Consider the following 19742-nt stretch of genomic DNA (forward strand, 5'->3'; position numbering starts at 1 on the left):
AGTCATCAAGAGCTGAAAGCTGTGCTCCTAAAACATCAAGTTTCTGTGCTATTGCGGGAGCGTTTGCTGCAAGGCTATCCATCGAGGGAGATCTTGCCTCACTCATTGTTTGGCGCAACTTTGCACTAAACTCTCCGAACTCTGGCGATTGAAAGACTGGCATCTGGCAGATATGGTGCATCCGGTAAATCTGGTAATAGCAATTAGCATTGTCGGTAATTTCCATAAGTACAGCCATATCCTGAAGAATAATCTTCCGAAAATGAGCAAGAATAATATTAAAGCGTATTTTTGGTATTTCCTCCTTGCAATGGCTTGTTTGTTCCAAAAGGGGTCGATTGTAGTCCTCGGGGCGGTCCATCATGATATTCTCAATGCGCTGCTCCCAGTCTTTGTTTCCTTCAAACAGGTTCTCAATGAAAGGAAAAATCATTCTCTGAAGTTTGGGATCAGGAATAAGTGTGTTGCGAGGAAGCCAGAATTCCTCATCAGTTCGCGTGAAGCCTGCCATCGAATACGGAACAGCTCTTGGAACTGGATGTAGGTAATGGATCGCCAAGCGAGAATGAAGCCAATTGCCTTGCTGAGATATCTGGTCATGCGATGATCCATTGAGCATCGCGTGTTGTGCTCCAGCTTTGCGGCCCGCATGAGTAACTTTATCACTATGATGGCCTGCCTTATTCATAACCCCTTTCATAGCCCTAAGAGCAAGAAGTCGCGAGGAAGCGTCAATCCATCAATTACTATTGCACTACCATACAAAGCCATGTATACCCTGTACTTACTTGTAGAGTGAGGTTGAGGACATACGGGTTCTATCAGAAGCGCCGAAAATGAGGAAAGTTTCCATCCATTTGTCGTCATGAAAGTCAGGAACGTTTTTTTTGTCCTACAGTCAAAAGTTACGAATAATAATAGATGTGAGCAATCGAATGTCGGTACAGCCCCGAAACATTAAACAGAAAAAGTATCAGGAACTAACCATCCATAGCTCTAATAGATAAAATCCTAAGGCACCTAAAGGACACAGCTCAACATCTTTATTGCGAATACAAGACGAATAGATAGTGAAGTCCTGATTTGTCTTGCCATGTGTAATCTCAAGAACAAGGGCAAAAGAAAGCTGGCGCCCATTCTCAGCCGTTGCATGGATATGTGGGAACAGGCTACTCAATTTCGCATCAAGTAAATTTTGGCCACGAGCAATCAAAAAATGATTCAAGGCAAAGCTAACTCGGTCGCGAGCCCCAAGCAGCTTGTGAGTCTTAGCTCCACCATTCAGAGGTTTGTAAGATCGAGTCCAACAAAGTTTCAAGAACTGCTTGAGTTGAGCTGGTGTGTATGCATTGTCGACCGACATTCGATATTGGTTCTTGAATTTATTGCTTTGTTGATACCTGCAGAACAGCAATTAGGGCAATTAGCAATATGCAATATTATATGTTTTAAAACAACATCCACTCCTTCAATTTTCAGGCCTCAAAGTTAAATAATACTACATTATGCTGCTGTCTACTCCTACCTTTTTCTGTATGATGAAATGATCCCTCTGAACTCGGCTGTACGTAGACTTGCCCATGGCTGGTTGCTAGGGTTGGGAACTAATGCTCGCTGAGACTGATAGAGCGATATGACCGACTTGACATATGCATCAACTGTCTCTGGAGAAGGGAGATCACCTTCATAATCTATTGTGACGTTGACACGCAATGGCTTGATGCTATAGAAGTCGTCCTCCGCCTGTACTGATTCTTCTGCCACAAGTTCACGCACATAGAGTAAGAATTTCTCGTATGTGACCATGTCTCCATCCATGAAATGCTTACGCTCGCACCAATCCTATATATATTATGGATCAATTAATTGCTACCAATAAACATTATTTTTTGCATTGCTCAACTACTATTCAAATAAGCTCACGCACCACCCAATGCCGTTGGTATTGTTGATAATGATACACTGTTCGACGTGCTAGGGATTTTTCACGATCCTTAGCTGCCTCCTGTAGGACCAACGTACAAGCTATTTTGTTATGGGTGGCATATGCTGTCTTGTTCGCCATGGATGCAACAACATCAGCTCTGCTCGCAGCTGCTATAGGTTGACCTTTGCGTCGTTTAGGAGTTGCCGGGTTTTCTTGTAGCGTTATATGCCGCTTTTGGCTTTGAAGTCCTTGTTCCTGAAATTGGAATTGATCTTGGAATTGTACCTGAAATTGAATTTGATTTTGGAGTTGGGGCATGTGTATGTGTGAATCTAACTGTTGTCCTAAATACTGACCAACATTCTGTGGTGATTCTAATTATAATTTCAAGAGTTCAAGAGTTATTATTTGGTTTTCTTTCTTTAAAGGATCAACAGCAAGCGACGACTATTGTTTGTATATAATATAATGCTGAATAACGAATGTGCTCACCAAACCAGCCTTAGTCCGCCAGCGATAGAGAGCGATAGGCTACCTTGAAGAGGACTTCCTACACTATTCTGTGCATTGGTTGCATTAGATGTGAATAGCGCTTCCATGTTATTTAATGCTGAGTGGTGGGGAATGAAGGGGTGGGTGAAGGGAGAAGTGATAAAACAAGTTAAGAAAAATGTTTGCTTATCCCTCTCCATTAGTGCAAGTCATATGCGATGGCCTTTCCAAATTTACACATCTACACAAAAACGGTATTCAGGCTAAATCACGCTGGAGATCACATTCTATATATTTTGTCAATTTTTTATATTACTTTTCTTTGTGATTCAATAAAAAGAAACAAGGTTTGTGACCACATAATTTCAAAATACCAATTCAGTGCAAATAGATTTTTTAAATATTTGTACGGCCCCCGTGCAAATATCTTTTCTTAATCCAAAGATTGCTAGGATGCCTTAAGGCAAAATTGAAAGTGCCGGGACTCGAACCCGGTTCTCAGGCTTGGAAGGCCGGAATGATACCCATATACTACACTTTCTTGTAGTTGAAAGTGTCGTAAATGACGCCTATTCATTTACCTAAATATGTATTTCCTTTCAATTTATTTATTTCCTATCATCCTATTTTCTACCATTTTTAAATAGTATTTAAGTAGCTTTTTCCTTCACTGCAAAAACGGCATCTCTCTTCTTATTATCGATGCCCTTTTGCAGGTGAGTTTATCTTCATTATTCTCATTATGAATTCTCAGAAAATTAGCAGTTATTAAAGATCTCTCTTCTTATTATCGATGCCCTTTTGCAGCATCCTCAAAATCATTCAAAGCATTACTTAGGATCACTATCGTATCCCAAAACCACGAGGCTCTTGCCCAATTCTTCATTTTTCATCATTACCTACTAGTTTCCAGAGATCACTAGTAGATGCTCTACGACAAATGGTAGCAAAGGTTCTTTTAACCTCTAACGCGACCTAGTTACTACTCCATTATTATTCTTCTTGACACTTTTTGATTGTACATATTCATCCTTTTGTTGTGATCATATTACAAACTTTTTGCTTTTCCTCAACCAAATTCTTTACCTTCACCACACACTTTTATTTTTCGCGCATATTTTAAAAAAAAAAAAAAAAAAAAAAAAAAAAAATTAGCTTTCTTTTTCCGTTTCATTTATCTCTTTCCTTATTTGTTACCTTTTTACTTGTTTACACACATTTTTATTTATTCATCCCCTTATTTGCCCTTTTTTTCAAACAAAGACCTTTTATTTATCAACAATGAAACCCCCATCCAATATCAACGTTCAAAGCACCGCAAGCTCCTCTACCACGACCACATCCTCCAATTCCTTTCTTGACACCGATGGTGATGTAAATATGGAAACTACAACCAATCAGCATTTTAATCTTGCAGGAATTGAACGATTCGATAGCAAGACGGATGTTTCATCCTGGTTACGCGCTATGGACGCTTTGTACAAAATTTCCAACGTCAATGATAACTTCTTTACAGTTCGTGTTGCTCTACATATGGAAAAGATCGCACGTGATTGGAGTCTTAGACACATTGACGATCTTGAGACTAAGAATATCCTCACTTGGAAAAAATTCGCTCAAGATTTTAAGGAACAATTTGCCAAGGCGGATGATGAGTTCGAGCTACGTTACAAGTACGACAATTTATCCATGAAACCGAACTCAGATGTTATGGAATTCGTCCGTGAGTTCGAGGCAGCATACTATCCACTTCGTGATAAAATTCCCGAAGGAGAAAAAGTATGGAACTTCCGTCGAGTCGCAGATTTATGGCTCCAGCGCAAGCTTCAGAAAGAGAACGCCACGACCTGGAATGAAGTCCTAGATGTTTGTCGCACAGAATCTCATAACTGGCACGCAAAGAGACTCTTAGACAAGGCATCAAGATCCAATGACAAACCTCATACTCCTCCTCCACATCAAGCATCTTACAAAAATAATGACTTTGTCAGACATTCAGCCTCACATACCACTTATCATCGAAATAACTCTCATCAAAACAATTCTCATCAAAATAATTCACAACAACACCAAGACCGTCATCAAGACCGTCATCAAGACCATGACCATGTTGCGGAATCTACTATGGACATAGATTCCCTCAGAACAAGACGTCCACCTTGTCCTACTTGTGGCAGGCACGGCCATTCTGAGGTACAATGCTACAAAAACGGTGGCAATGGTCCCCGGTCATGCTATATCTGTGGCAAGACAGATCACAAAGGGTACGCTTGCCCTACAAAGCCTGATAATAAGCCTGACAAATCTGCCCATGTTAATCAATTACAAGCTCATACCGTTGAGCCTATTACAATGACAGATAAATCAGCACCACTAGAAGATCACATCAAAATGTTGCCTGAACAGATCTTCATCAAAACGAACGTCGGCTCAACTGAGCTGATTGCCCTTATCGACGGCGGATGCAATTGCAACGCGATCTCTACAACAGCGCTTAACAGGATCCGCGCATATGATCCTTCGCTCATAAAAAAAGAAACAAAACTCAATCGGCCAACAATCGCCACTACAGCCAATCTTAGTAACGTAAAGTTGACAAGCTTAGTCACTCTCGTATTTACTATCGGCAACTTTACTCATGACGAGGAATTTTGCGTGGCTGATATCCTAAGTCAAGACATTTACCTTGGCCTGGTTTGGTTAAAGAAGTATAATCCAAATACTGATTATGTTCAAGGAACTTTGACTTGGACTGTGAATGGAGCATCATACAAGGCTTCTTCCAAAGACTCATCCCTAAAGGTTCTTTCTTCGGAACCTCAAATGGATTCGTTGTGTACTCATCGAGCCATCCAGCGTGCTGTGTCAAATCAACAAGACCTGGGTTTGGTTTTTCTTCAAGATGAACAATCGACTCCGAAAATTTCTGCTCTTTCGTTAGCGGAAGTTATTAAAGACAACAATATTGATCCTACACTACAGAAGCTTTTATACGAATATGAAAATTCTGTCTTCACTCCATTGTCGACTCTACCACCACAGAGACCTCAAGATCATCACATTGATACAGTAGACGCACGCCCGATCTATAAGCGAGCCTACAAGATGTCCCCAAAAGAGTTGTTAGTTTTAAAGCAACAACTTGATGATTTACTTAAGAAAGGCTTTATCAGACCTTCCATTTCCCCGTGGGCATCCCCTGTTCTATTCGTGACCAAGAGCGATGGTTCCCTCCGGCTGTGTATTGATTATAGAGCTTTGAACTCAATCACAATCAAGAATAGGTACCCACTTCCCTTGATCGAAGAATTTTTCGATCGATTTACTGGTGCTACTGTTTTCTCCAAGCTAGACTTAGAAAGTGCTTTTAATCAAGTGCGTATTCACCCTGCAGACATTCCAAAAACTGCTTTCAATACAAGATATGGCCATTTCGAATACGTAGTCATGCCTTTTGGTCTCACAGGAGGACCTGCTACATGCCAGACTTTAACCAATGATGTCTTAAAGGAATTCTTGGACAAGTTCGTTGTTGTCTTTTTAGACGACATCCTTATTTTCTCTTCTTCTATGAAAGAGCATGTTCAACATCTCAAGCTGGTTCTAGAAGCTTTGAAATCGGCTTCCCTTCACGCAAAGCCCAGCAAGTGTACCTTTGGTGTATCTGAAGTCAAATTCTTGGGTCATGTCATATCCTCTCGAGGTATTGAAGTCGATCCAGACAAGGTTGCAGTCCTTAAAGATTGGCCCACTCCATCCAATGTTCAAGAATTACGCTCATTCTTAGGCTTCACAAATTACTACAGGCGATTTATACGCAACTTCGCCAAGATTGCAAGCCCCTTGACTGATTTATTAAAGCAAGAAGGACAAAACAATGCCAAAAAGAGACCTTTACCACAATGGACTCCTAGCCATCAAGCAGCCATGGACAAGTTGATTCAATTGCTTACCTCAACACCAGTTCTTTACCCCGGAGACTTTTCTAAGCCATTTTTTGTGGAAACTGATGCCTCTGACATTGCTACAGGAGCAGTTCTTTCACAAATGATCGATAACCGTCTTCACCCGGTTGCTTTTGTGTCACACAAGCTCTCTAATTCTGAGAAAAATTTTCCAGTCCATGAAAAGGAACTATTGGCCATAGTCCGAGCATGTGGAGCATGGCGCTCTTACCTCTTAGGATCAGTAGTAACCGTCTTCACTGATCACGCTAGCCTACGCTTTTTATTTAATCAACCTCATCTGAGCGGTCGTATGGCCAGATGGATTGAATTTTTGGCGCCCTACAATCTTGATATTCAATATCGTCGAGGTGTCGATAACTCAGCCGCAGATGCTTTGTCTCGTTTATCTACACCAACAGTTGCCTCTCTTGCAACTACTTCATCTATAAAAGACTTTGCCGCTGATAATGTTGACTGGCCTTTATACATCTATGCCTATTTCAAGGATGGATCCTTACCTGAAGATGATGAATCTGCTAAACTAGTAAGAGATGAAGCAATTCATTTCCAAGTCGATCACGATACTTTGTGTCGTATAACAGAACACGGCCCAGTCCCATTTGTTCCTTTCGTCAATCGAGCTGATACTCTATATATGTATCATGCTGGCTTTGGTCATCTTGGCCGAAACGGCTTATTCGATCTGGTTTCAACTCGTGTATGGTGGCCAACCCTTCGTGCTGATATTATAACAATGGTCTCAGCTTGTCCTGAATGTCAGCTGTTAGCCCGTCAAGATGCCACTGTTGCACCTCTACATCCTCTAGAGCCTACCTTGCCCTTTCAGCGCTGGGGAATGGACTTCATAGGAGCCCTACCGAAAACCAAGAATGGCAATCGTTGGATTATCACCGCAATTGATTATGCTACCAACTGGCCCTTAGCCCGTGCTGTGCATGAAGCGACTGCATCGGCAGTTGCTGACTTTATTTATGAGGAAATTTTTATGCAGTTTGGATGTCCATCTGAAATTGTCACAGACCGTGGATCAAATTTCACGGCAGCGACCTTACAGCGATATATGAATCGGATGGGTACGAACCATCAACTAACATCTGCATACCATCCCCGAGCCAACGGAAAGTGCGAACGATTTAACGGCTTATTAGGCACAATGATTAACAAGTTTGTCGGAAATCATCGTACAGCTTGGGACAGATACATTTTACAAGCCTTATTCGCATGTCGAGTTCGTATACACTCTATCACTAAAGTGTCACCTTTTAAACTGGTTTATGGTCTAGATCCAGTTATCCCTGGAGATACTTCTCACCCTCATTTATTCGACTTCATAACGGAAGATGATTACTCAGCTTACAGACAACAACAGTTTGATCAGATTGATGAAATACGTCGCAAGGCACATGGTCTACAACAGAAAGCAGCAGATCTTATGGCTTCTACCTATGACAAGCAGAATGAAATCGACGAAAATAAATTTCTTCCAGGTGATGCTGTCCTTGTGAAGCACTTCGCTAAGAAGAAATTTGATCAAAGTTTTTATGGTCCCTTACGTATTGTTCGAGCAACGCCTCTACATACCTTTCAGCTTGCATGGCCTGACGGTACGATAAAAGCTGACTTAGTCCATCAAGATAGATTGAAGAAGGCTGTTCTAGTCGATAACGAGATGCCTAAGGCGCCTTGGTATAAACCAAAAAGCGCTTCTGATGAATTTTCTATGGATAATTCCATGGACGGATCACCCATTGAACTTGATCCAGTAACGGCACAAATTCAAGATGCTGCACGACAACGTGTAGCTCAAGAGCAGTTCATCGCTGATCGTGATGCTGTAGCTCCTCCTTCTCCTATCATTCCTCCAGCAAATACTGCTGAGATTTATCAGAGAGAGCTACGGCGTTTATCCAGGCACTCCAGGAGTAGTGCCAATCCGAATGGAGGGGTGTCGTAAATGACGCCTATTCATTTACCTAAATATGTATTTCCTTTCAATTTATTTATTTCCTATCATCCTATTTTCTACCATTTTTAAATAGTATTTAAGTAGCTTTTTCCTTCACTGCAAAAACGGCATCTCTCTTCTTATTATCGATGCCCTTTTGCAGGTGAGTTTATCTTCATTATTCTCATTATGAATTCTCAGAAAATTAGCAGTTATTAAAGATCTCTCTTCTTATTATCGATGCCCTTTTGCAGCATCCTCAAAATCATTCAAAGCATTACTTAGGATCACTATCGTATCCCAAAACCACGAGGCTCTTGCCCAATTCTTCATTTTTCATCATTACCTACTAGTTTCCAGAGATCACTAGTAGATGCTCTACGACAAAAGCTGTCCTAAATCGAAGTAACTTAAGTTCATATCCTATAGCAAGTGACGTCATGGTAGGTAGAACCAGAGGTATACCTATAGTGGTACCCTCAAACCCACCCCGTCCTGCCTGGACCAAGCCCAATGGCTGAGTAGTATACTCGTCAGGGCACCCTCCTGTCTAGTCCAGGGGCCGGGTTCGAGTCCTGGTTAAGGCACATAAAGTGAAGCAAACATGTGCCAGGTCAGGGATTTGCTTGAGTTTTTATACTTTCTCTCCGAGACAGCCTAGTGTTCTCCGCTAAGGCTAAGATCGTGGGTGCACTACCCTAAGTCGCCTGGCTGGCCACATGTCTTAGGTTTATATTCCACCCCCCAGCCGAACCAGCGGTACATCTGGCAGCACATCCCCCCCATCCACCCACTTGACTAGGACAGCGATGATCACAAAGTTTGACGGAGTCCAAAGTAGAAATTTCAGACCAATCCCGCAAGATTTGGGTCCACATGCCAGTGGATTTGATCGAATAGAAAAAATTAAAAAGTCGTCCTTAGCTAGAGTCGGCACGCCAGCCTCCGCGGCTTTTCACGGGCGCAACAGGCCACATCGGAAGGATGGACTTCGAGTACCGATCACGGTGTACATTGGTAGAGAAAAACATGGATACGAATTGGCTCTTCACAGCCATCCCGTGCGAACTTTGAGAGTTTCGCTTGTTTCATAGTTGAGGGCGATATCATTACTTTATAGCGAGATTATGAAATAAAATTCCTCACCTCTGTGGGTTCTTGTTAACACGAAAAAGAAAAATGGATTGAAAACACCGTGATGAGCCGTGGTATTTGAAGGACATACCGAGAGTTTATAGAGCTAACATCTAAATAAACCCTATATGACGTCGTGGGTCCTTGTTATCAAAAAAAAATTAAAGCTCCAGGCTAACAACTGAAGATTGATCACGCTAGGGGACGTAACTGTGCTAGGAGGCACAGACGCAGCAGGGGTAGATCCTTTAGCTCTCATCAGGGACAACGGCGGGCAGCAGACGTGAAGGCGATCAGGACTGAGGCAAATCGAAGGGTAGCGGCAAGCTACCGACATTGGCGATGATGGAGCGCCTGGAAAGTTGCAAATTTTTGATGATTGAGGGTTGGAGCTAAAGGATGGCCTTTGCGTACAACAGGCCAAGTAGGGAGTGGAGCCGTGCCACAGGCTCCCAGAGGACCAAGGAAGTCTACTCAATGCTGATGCGATTTATGAACAGGATGTTGTACTATGGCAGTATGACGATGTGGCTACAGCCAATTATTAGTTACCAGTTTATTTGCGATCCCAGCAATGGAGCAATCCATTTAAAGAGCTAGCGTCTTGGTAAATTCTACGTAACCTCGTGAATCCTCATTATCAGAAAAAAAAAAAAACAAAAATGGCAGATGAGAGATAAAAAGAAGTTTTGAATTTAGCCTTTATTCTTTTATTACAACTGCAACTTCATAATGATTTGCATTTATGGAGAACTTATAGTTACATGCTTTGTCACGTGTAGGATCTGGGCTAAGTGAAATATGTTAGATACGACACACTCGTTTTCACACAGGTTTCATCTCTTTCCAACTCTGTCTCCAGTATAAATGTCACAACAGAACCCATTTCAAAGCACTAAGCAGGAGCACCAAAGCTCTTCTCATCCTTGTATCCATCGATATGAAACATATCCAGAATATGGGACAGCACCCCAAAGGCCCATTGCCGATCCAGAAATAGGGATGAGTTCAACGTCTGCAAATAAAAGAGCAACAATGAAGGCGGCATCGGATACAGCTATAAATGTAACAACTATACCGATCGACTTTACTAAGTGTAACAACACATTTAGGTCTCCTCTATCTCCTGCGCCTCCATCTTCTCGACCTCCATCCTCCCCTCCTCTTGAGCCCCATGATCTTATTGGCGACAAGAATGATTCATGGTTCAACCGGTCACGCCACAGGATCGGGCATATTATCGAAAGCAAAATGACCCACATCATAATCCTTACCCTAACGTCGATTGATATTATCCTAGTCATGCTTCAAATTGGCGCCAGTTTACTTCATCTTGATGAGACTGAAAAGGAGCATTGGACCATATTAATGTTTGAACATACGTCACTTGCTATCGTCAGTCTCTTTGTAGTGGAAATCCTTCTCAAGCTGTATGCATTCGGTCCGTTGTACTTCTGGCGAGGAACCAAGCATGGAATCCTGCATCTACTTGATGCATTAATCATATTGACGTCATTCATCTTAGAATTAGTCCTCAGAGGCGCTGCAGTAGAACTCTCCGGTCTATTGATCATCTTTCGATTATGGAGAATTATTAAGCTCACAGGAACTGTAGCTATCGAAGTCTCAGAGCATGATGAGGCTCGATGCGCGTCATTAGAGGCGAGGATCCAACAGTTGGAAAGAGAATTGGAACAAGCACAATTGAAAATTCAAAGGCTCGAGCGTTTGGATTCACATACCGAAAACAGCAATAAATCTCACTAAGGACAGGCTAATAAAGTTTAAATGTTTGTATTTTTATTCATTAAACCAACCCTGTTCAAGTTAGATAACCAATCTTTTTTTGATCATGCTATATTTCACACGGCTTCGGCGATCCAAATGAAAACATGTCAAGAGTTAGGACATCTTGTTGTCTTTGATTAAAAAATAAAAAATAAAAAAATAGAGCACTTGTATGCGCTATTGCTATTTGGTAATTGAATGAAGAGATGATTTTTGATGTGCCTTGTTTTTACTACTCTTTTGGTTTCATGAACGTCCGCTGTGTCTCGCTAGTTCCATTGCCACTACTATTGCCTCCATTCATTTTCTGACTGCCTTGATTATTAGATTGTGGTGGCGCTCTCCTATTTGAAATGGGTTTCTTTGAAGTAGATGGTGACGTTGATGTTTTCAATTTCTTTGCCTTATTACCAAGTTGATTTGCCATATCTACATCATCAATCTCGTTGTGCCTCTCTCTCTTCAACTCACGATCTAGCCGCTGCTCCCTTGATTTCTTTAAGGCTGATCTCTATTTTTTTTTTTCATTTGTTAGCGACAAGAGATAGCATCAAAGCAAACTATGTTATGATTCCATCAGAAATGTAACACGAGCTTGCTCACCTCGACCTCCTCATTGAAATTTTGAAATGACACTCGCCCAATGCTTGATCGCTCAGTACTCTCCATCTGCAAAAAACTAGATTCGTACTCCACTTGGAATTTCCTTTCAGAAAAAAAATAAAATAAAATAAAATAAAATTCATAGTTAAATTGATTGCCTTCGATCTCAAAGCCCGTAGTTACACGAAGCAGTAGCATTAACATTAGATAATATACAAAACATACGGTTTAGGGAGCTCGATCTTATTTTCCAATACCCAATGGGCCTCAGTAATTACCCTGACTTGCTCCTGCTCCAGCTTTTCCCGTGTCTCTTTTTCCTGCTGTCTCTGCATAAACTAAAAAAAAAAAAAAAAAAAAAAAAAAAAGAGAAACATAAAGCCAAGATAATCCAAGTATGTGAGTACATGGCTAATACTGATAAAATTCATCCCGCTTTTATAGGTTATATTCTTGTCCTTGTCCTTGTCCTTGTCCTTGTCTATATATCTTGAATAGAACTTGATGAAAAATGTGTGCATACTTTCATAGTGAGCAGCTTGCCCGAAAGAGCTTTTTTATGAGGTATTTCAGCAGCCATGTTTTCTAAAAACCACAGCTAGCCAATGAGGGGGACGAAAGAGGAAGAAAGGTGATGAACTATGGACAATGAACACTTTTGAGAATGTCGCCGATTGTTTCTTTCATGGAGTTTGTATCGAAGCCACAAAATAAATAAATAAAAAAAAAAAAGTGCCAGACTAGACTACACACCTGGGCAGCAATGAACAAACAGACTCCTTCAACAATTTAAAAAGCAGCATGGAAGAAAACCGAGGACACAAGGCTAGTAGCATAGCAAACACGTCTCTTGTTGAGTCTTGTGAGAATGATAAGAATGGTGTTTGCTTCAACGCACAAAGCTTATTTTTTTTTCCTTCCTTTCTTCCTTTCAGCGCAGGAAAACTTACGAGAATAAACAACGGTCAGGACCTGACTTTGAAGCCAGCAACAGACGGACCAATAGCATAGAAAGCGATGACATTACCATTAGTAGCAAGCATGGAGACGATTTGCACCAAAAGTCAAAAAATTTATCATTACAACAACTTCAACATGCTGCTCATTTAGCATATCAATTCCCTATTCCTATGAAGGGTCGTCCCTGGACAGTCTCAATTGCTTTGCCAGGAAGTATTCTCGATGGATCGCTGACCGTGGAACTTAAAACATACCTCGTTGGTCAGGTGGGCACCATGTGTGTTGTTCATTAATGGCCTTTTTTTCGGAAAACGGATTTGTAGACCACGAAACTGATCAGGGATTTCTTTCCCCTCTTTCCCCTCTTATGTTTCAAAAGATTGCAAGAGCATGTGTGCTATTCAACGTAGATGAGATTGTCATCTATAATGAGTCTGCAAAAGGCCTGTCCAAGGAAGGAGCAATTGGCAAAGACGACTACTTACCTAAATCTGATCCAAATCTCTTTATGGGACGGGTTCTTCAGTATCTTGAAACACCACTCTACCTCCGGAAATTACTCTTCCCTATGCACAGAGATCTGAAATTCGCAGGACTGTTGAACCCATTAGATCCACCCCATCATGTTCACCAAGATGAACGTTCCTTATTTAGAGAAGGGGTAGTTATTCGAGCCAGGGATCAAAAGTACTCAATCGTCAACTGTGGCATGCGGAAAGAAGTTTTGATTGATCGATTGGTCCCCACCGGCTCCAGAGTTACAGTTCGGATCCATGGTGCAGAAAAGGATAAGAAAAAGATGGACAAACACTCAAAAACTGCAGCAGCAATTGCTGCCATGGAGGCTAGTCTGCTAGAAGGATCAGATGACAATAAGGCGGCACTACAAAAGTACTTTATGGGCACTGTGGTATCGCCAAAGACCCCGAGGGAAGAGACAGGGTACTACTGGGGATACCAAGTCCGATTGGCAGATTCTATTTCCAAGGTCTTCACAGAATCACCTTTTCCTGTAAGTCAATGTTATGTCATATTTGAAGGAAAACACAAAAATGCTTCTTTTTTATTAACTGATACAGTTGACTCCTTAACTACAACAGAATGGATACGACTTGACCATCGGTACATCGGATAAGGGTACACCTATTTCTTCAGAAACGGCTTCAAGTATCTCCAACTTTTCACATGCGTTGGTTGTCTTTGGAGGCGCAACAGGCATTGAGACTGCAGTTGAGGCGGACGAAGACCTGAAATGTGATGCGGACGAAGCAAAAGACATGTTTGACTTCTGGCTCAACACATGCCCATCCCAAGGAAGCCGAGTCATTAGGACAGAAGAAGCAATTTTGATCACCATGGCTACTCTGCAGGGTACCCTAGCATCCAAAGGGGTCTGATGTCTACCATTGCTACATTAATACACTAATAAAATTCAGATAATGCCTTAATTTTATTCTTTTCATTACGGTGATCCTCTTACAAAAAGATAAATTTCTATGACATACAGCATTTTTCTATGCCAAAAAGACATTTTTATCCTTGTTACGCTGATGGCTGGCTTTGTTCTCTAACCGTAGAGAATCATCTTCTCCCTCCAAGATTGCCACTATCATTTGGAGCCAACGTCCTTCTCTCTCAGTCGTGCCCTTTTCTGGCTCGTCAATCCGCTTTCGCAGAATCTTTTCCTGTTCGAACGATTGCAGAAGAAAAATGGTTAGATAAGTATTTCCTACGTTTAAGATATATAATTCGATAAGCTTTTGCCGACTTTACCAATTCTTCACGCATCATCTTGAAGACAACTGCAGTCTTTGCATGACATTTGAACTGAATCCATTTGTCAACTGTCACCAGTTTAGCGTGGTGCTGTCGATATTAAAAAAAAAAAAAAAAAAAAAAAAAATGAGCGAGTGTAGTTCTAGGCTTTCATCTCTTTGAAAACATTCTATGATCATTTAAAGTCAACAAATGCATACTATACCTTGACAGAAAGCTCTCCGCCAAAGAGCACTAACGGGAATTGGCCTATACGGCAGCTCTCCCAGACGTACATTCTTGTTGACTTGACTAAACTGTTGAATACAAACCAAGGGCTCAAATCTTGCCCTGCGGCTGCCGCCGTTGCTAGAGCAGCGCCAGCTCCTCCTTTCGTAAAATTAACGGACGAAGGATGGATCCACACTGTCTCCTGTTTTGGGCCTGTCACATAAGCTTTCATTTGATCATTCCTCATCATCACCTTAGGATACATCCCCGCTGTGATGGCCGCATTCAATACAGGGATCGACCGTTGATAAACATTATATTCCTGAATCACTGGACAGAATGTAATCTTTTGATTAAACCGCTCTTTGTTCAACTCTCGTTTCGTTTCTGCATCCACCTGCACAAATCCTGTACCAATCAAAAACTCCAGGAACTGTCTTTTCATATCCTCCACCATACTTAGGTTCTGATGGCTTAAGAAGTTCTTACGACAGTAGTCATAGATACCGCCCATCTTTTGATGTTGCTGATAGGATTGGCGCCAGCCCAAATAAGCATTGTACCATGTCAGCATGTCCGAATCTGCAAGCTTGAATTTAGCTTTCGCGGCATCAGCCTCATCCTCCGCACCAAACGGTGTCACAAACGGAGATTTGAAGCTGAGCATCGCAGCAATGGTCAGGATTGGGTCCAAACACTTGAAGATGGCCCCAAATAGGATCATCTTGCCAATATGAACGTCCACAGGCAAGTTGCATAAATGGATTCCTAATGGTGTCAGCTCCTCTGTCTTAGTCAAAGCTCGAACATCCTGCAGCGCTTGGATCGCGTTCTCAATCGCCTTTACTGGAGGAGCATCAAGCGCACTTCCCAAGACCTCTGCAATCTCTCCAAGCTGACACATTTTTATCATCAGACACAGTTCCTCAAGGGGCATGCGCATGATTTCTGGCATCTGATATTCTGGCATAGTTTCTTCAAAGGTTGTCTTAGAGAACAAATGAAAGCAGACGCCTTCCTGAACACGTCCAGCACGCCCTCGTCTTTGACGCACGTTCGCTCTAGCGATGAAGCGCTCTTGTAAAGTCGTGACCCTTTTCTTCTCATCAAATTTGATTTGCTTGGATTTGCCAGTATCGATCACAATGGTCACATCCGGAATTGTGATACCAGTTTCCGCAATGTTGGTCGCCAATACAATCTTACGAACGCCCGGTGCGGGCGTATCAAAGACTTGGTTTTGACCCTCAGATGAGATAGAGCTGTGTAGTGGCCACAGTGAGAATTTAGTTTCGTCTGCGAACCGACGATTGGCCTTGAGGCCATCAAACACTTTGCGAATCTCGGGCATTCCAGGCAGGAATATCAAGATGGCTCCTTCCCCAGGAATAGAAAGAGAACGCTCTGGTTCGGAGGTGGGGAATCCAATGTCGCCCTGCCATGTACGGCGATCTTCTGGAAAGCAGATATATTCGAGCAAAAGTTGAATCAACTCATAATTGATCTTGTTCTCATCAATTCGAGCTAGCATTTGATCACTCCTGTTCGCGACCACTGGGTCCTGTAGAGTATCATTCATCATCGTTATTCTAGCCTCCGCCTCTTGAGGGATATATGCGCCTTCCATCTCCCTTTCCCATTGGAGATGAACTGTCTGACGACTAGCGCCTTTTCCAGCAATATCAACCGAACCCTTACCTTTCAAATAGTTTAGAAAAAAGAAGTTAGTTTACGAGCGGCAATAAAACTAAAAAGCGAATCAAAGAAATCGTCGCCCACCTACTTTGGATATCTTTGCGGTAGCGGACCGCATATTCTGAATCCTCTTCCAGAGTGTAGCCAGTGAATTCGACTACATCCTCCAAAAACTGAGGATGAACCGGAAAAGTCCGTCCAGGGACCTCGAGGACTGGACAGCCACCAAAATATTGAGAAAAGCGTGCCGAGTCGACTGTAGCGCTCATTAAGATGATCCTGAAATAAACAAATTAATATCAATGATTAAATCCGCCATCAAGCTAATAATTCATTCAAGAAAGCCATCAATCAGCCAAATATCAATGTATACACGAAAAACTTACTTCAGGTCTGGACGTCGAGGCAGTAGTTTCTTGAGGATGATGAGCAGAAAGTCAGACTCCAAAGTGCGTTCATGGACTTCATCTATGACCAGGTGAGTGACGCCTTTCAAGTCTCCATCGCTCTCTAGTCGTCTTAGCAGAATACCTGTAGTACAGAATTTGAGGATGTTGGAGGGTGCAACGCGTGATTCTAATCGGATCTGATACCCAACTAGTGTATTGGGCTTGCCCGCAGAATTCCTTGCATCTCCCAATTCTTCTGAAACTCGGTTAGCGATCGAGATCGCAGAGATTCGACGTGGCTGTGTACAAACAATATCGCATTGATCGCCCAGACCAGATTCCAGCATGTACTCTACTAGGTACTGCGGCACTTGTGTACTCTTTCCGCATCCTGTCTCTCCAGACACGATCAAGACTTGATGGTTCTCTAAAGTTGTCAAGAGTTGATCCCTAAATTTATAGATGGGCAGCTCCTTTCGCTTTTCGAACAGTTTAATGTAATTGGGTCGTTTGAGTCGTTGTTGCCAGTTTTCCTGTAATGTTCTTCCAATACTTGTAATAAAATTCTTTCCTTCCTTGTCCTTCTGCTCCTTTGTCTCTATTTTATCAATATCATTGACTAGTCCTATTTCATTTTGGCCAGTATTTCCTCGATTTGGTAACTTGGCTGTCAACCCTTTAATGAATGACAGACGGTCTCCATCGATAGCCTTTTTGGCTATCCTTCCAGCAGACTCCTTTTCGTCGATCCACTCTAGCCACAGATCACGGTATGTTGGTGGCAGCGATCGATAGAGGGGTAGAGATGTGAGATTATATAGCATTTTTGTTGCAGCATAATTCTCAGCTTCTACCATATTTTCACAGCCTTCCTCGCTCATTTCTGCAGAGTCTACATTACCACTGCCCCAAGTCACTGTGACTGTGGCCATAGAGGCTGTGGATGAGGAACGTGAAGCCTTCTTGTAGACGACCTTTGAATGGCGATCTTTCTTACGACAAAACTCTGCTAGCACAACTTTGGGGGATCCACCACTCCAGGATGGGTTTGCCATGACACGTCGGCTCACTGATGATTGGCCTTGTTGAGATGGTGTTATTGTAGACGGAGGATCCGTATTTCCCAGGTTTTCCATGTCGCCTATGAATCCAAGCATGTCTCCGCCATCGTCATCTCCAGCGCTCTCTCTTTCAATAGTTGCTGAAGTAAAAGGGGTAGGACTTTCCTTCATGAGAGCCTCTTGTTCCTTCTCCTTTTTACGCTTTGATTTTTTAGCCCTCTTCTTTTCGTCAATGAGTCTTTGTTTCAACATGGATTCAGCCAGTTTCTTGTTGAACGTAAAATCAATATCTAGATCATTGATCTTTGAATTCAAGCTCTCCATCTTGCGAGCGATGGCTTTTCGATCTACGGGCTCCTTTGTTTCCGCAAGGGTCTGAGTCAATTCCACCAGTGTCATTTTGTAACTGACATAGCGTTCGTTCGGATCCAGTGCTTCTTCTTCGGATTCCTCCTGTAGTTTGAACCGATCCATTCAGGCAATAGAATAGTCAGTAGCTAATGTATGACTGAAACCATAATAAAAAAGAAAAGACAAAAAATATCATAAGGTTGTGCTTACAGCAAGAGCAGCCTGGAGGATCCATTCCTTTTCCTTGGACGCTGTTATTGTTTCTACTACTGGTTCAAGAACATGTTCCGGTACTGACGCTTTCTCCCTCTCCTCTTTTTGCGGTTGGGCCGTAGATAGGATCAATATCGAAGTCGATACTGGTAATGATGGTGTATGCTCAGCGAATGGTTGTGACGAATGAGCCGATATCTTCATTTCTATTTGTAAAAACATAGGTAATGAAAAGTAAGTTGCCTCGCTTCTAATTTGCCATTTCCCCTATTATATTATAACCATTCCATTTCAGAACTAGATTGGTATGACTTCTTACCTTCGTCATGATAGACCTTGTCTGCAAATCCTCGAGGGAGCTTTTCCGAATCAAGGTGCATACATAACTACCAGCAAAAGACAAAGAACCTCAGTTTCAGTTCATGCACTGTCTGAAGTGGAGCTGAGAAGAAGCTCAACAGCAAGAACAAATGCATTTGGTCATATCATTAGCGCAATACCCAGTCCAATGCATCTTCAGAATCACCAGTGTATGTATGCTTAAGCGCCTCTTCGATATCATCCTTTTCGAATCCGAGTCGAAGCAATGCCAGATAAGTAACATTTAGTTTGGCGACCGTCTGCTCTTTGTTCAAGTACACATTGGGTTTGAAATCGGCTATAAAAAAGAAAAAAAGAAAAAAAAAAAAAGAAGAAAATTGTAAACAACTGATGCCTGAAAATGCCCTTACAGTATCACATTCACGCAAGGATATCTTTTTTTATGCATTTACTCGCGTCCTTGGTCTCAGCTTCTTTCAACAATCCAATGACGCTATTCTCCAAGTTGGACTCCATCTTCAATACAGGCAGGGTGTCGATATTGATCTTTTGAGTTTGGCCCAAGAAAGCATCTACTTTCTTCAATGAAAGACTCTCAAGCCTCTCTGCCAACGACACAAATTCATCTTCAAGTTCTTCTTCTATTGGTGGCGGTGGTGTGGCTACAAGTGCGTTAGCATCAGGAGCTGCTGCAGGCGCAGGTGCAGGTTCAGGTTCAGGTTCAGGTTCAGCAGCACCGGGTTTTGCTTTAGGGATAGATGTCGTAGCAAAGCCCCTTGCAGCTGCATTTGCGTACTTGTTCTTCTTCTTGGGTGGCATTTGATTTCCGTGTCTAGTTGAGGGATGTGTCAATGAGATGAAGAGAAGGAATGAACTGCATCGCTGATCTCTTTATTAGCCCGCAGCAAG

At 42.1% G+C, this 19742-nt stretch overlaps 4 protein-coding genes and 1 non-coding gene across 5 annotated transcripts; 2 read left to right on the forward strand and 3 right to left on the reverse strand.

Annotated features, from left to right (window-relative positions):
• Positions 1-2889: 2889 nt before the first annotated feature.
• BCR41DRAFT_t85 lies at positions 2890-2960 on the reverse strand. Its single transcript has one exon. It is a non-coding gene; the product is annotated as a tRNA-Gly (tRNA).
• A 7356-nt stretch (positions 2961-10316) lies between these two features.
• Positions 10317-11241, forward strand: BCR41DRAFT_355678 (hypothetical protein). Its single transcript, XM_022024518.1, has one exon. It carries the CDS (start codon positions 10334-10336, stop codon positions 11231-11233), a length of 900 nt encoding a protein of 299 aa, XP_021880490.1. The 5' UTR covers positions 10317-10333; the 3' UTR covers positions 11234-11241.
• Positions 11242-11421: 180 nt separating this feature from the next.
• On the reverse strand, positions 11422-12509 carry BCR41DRAFT_355681 (hypothetical protein). Its single transcript, XM_022024519.1, has 4 exons — positions 12381-12509; positions 12083-12195; positions 11858-11960; positions 11422-11765 (listed from the first exon to the last, which is right to left on the reverse strand). Exons 1-4 carry the CDS (start codon positions 12435-12437, stop codon positions 11487-11489), a joined length of 552 nt encoding a protein of 183 aa, XP_021880491.1. The 5' UTR covers positions 12438-12509; the 3' UTR covers positions 11422-11486.
• A 478-nt stretch (positions 12510-12987) lies between these two features.
• On the forward strand, positions 12988-14214 carry BCR41DRAFT_378039 (putative RNA methyltransferase; the record flags this gene model as incomplete). The annotated part of the gene is made up of 3 exons (XM_022027132.1): positions 12988-13083; positions 13197-13829; positions 13918-14214. 3 exons carry the CDS (start codon positions 12988-12990, stop codon positions 14212-14214), a joined length of 1026 nt encoding a protein of 341 aa, XP_021880492.1.
• A 43-nt stretch (positions 14215-14257) lies between these two features.
• On the reverse strand, positions 14258-19731 carry BCR41DRAFT_422920 (P-loop containing nucleoside triphosphate hydrolase protein). Its single transcript, XM_022030219.1, has 9 exons — positions 19286-19731; positions 19013-19170; positions 18832-18898; positions 18510-18718; positions 16885-18401; positions 16587-16777; positions 14799-16501; positions 14591-14683; positions 14258-14502 (listed from the first exon to the last, which is right to left on the reverse strand). The coding sequence occupies exons 1-9, from the start codon at positions 19650-19652 to the stop codon at positions 14332-14334; spliced, it is 4476 nt and encodes a 1491-aa protein (XP_021880493.1). The 5' UTR covers positions 19653-19731; the 3' UTR covers positions 14258-14331.
• Between the last annotated feature and the right edge of the window lie 11 nt (positions 19732-19742).

The sequence above is a fragment of the Lobosporangium transversale genome, assembly GCF_002105155.1.
Source record: "Lobosporangium transversale strain NRRL 3116 chromosome Unknown BCR41scaffold_23, whole genome shotgun sequence".
Taxonomy (NCBI): domain Eukaryota; kingdom Fungi; phylum Mortierellomycota; class Mortierellomycetes; order Mortierellales; family Mortierellaceae; genus Lobosporangium; species Lobosporangium transversale.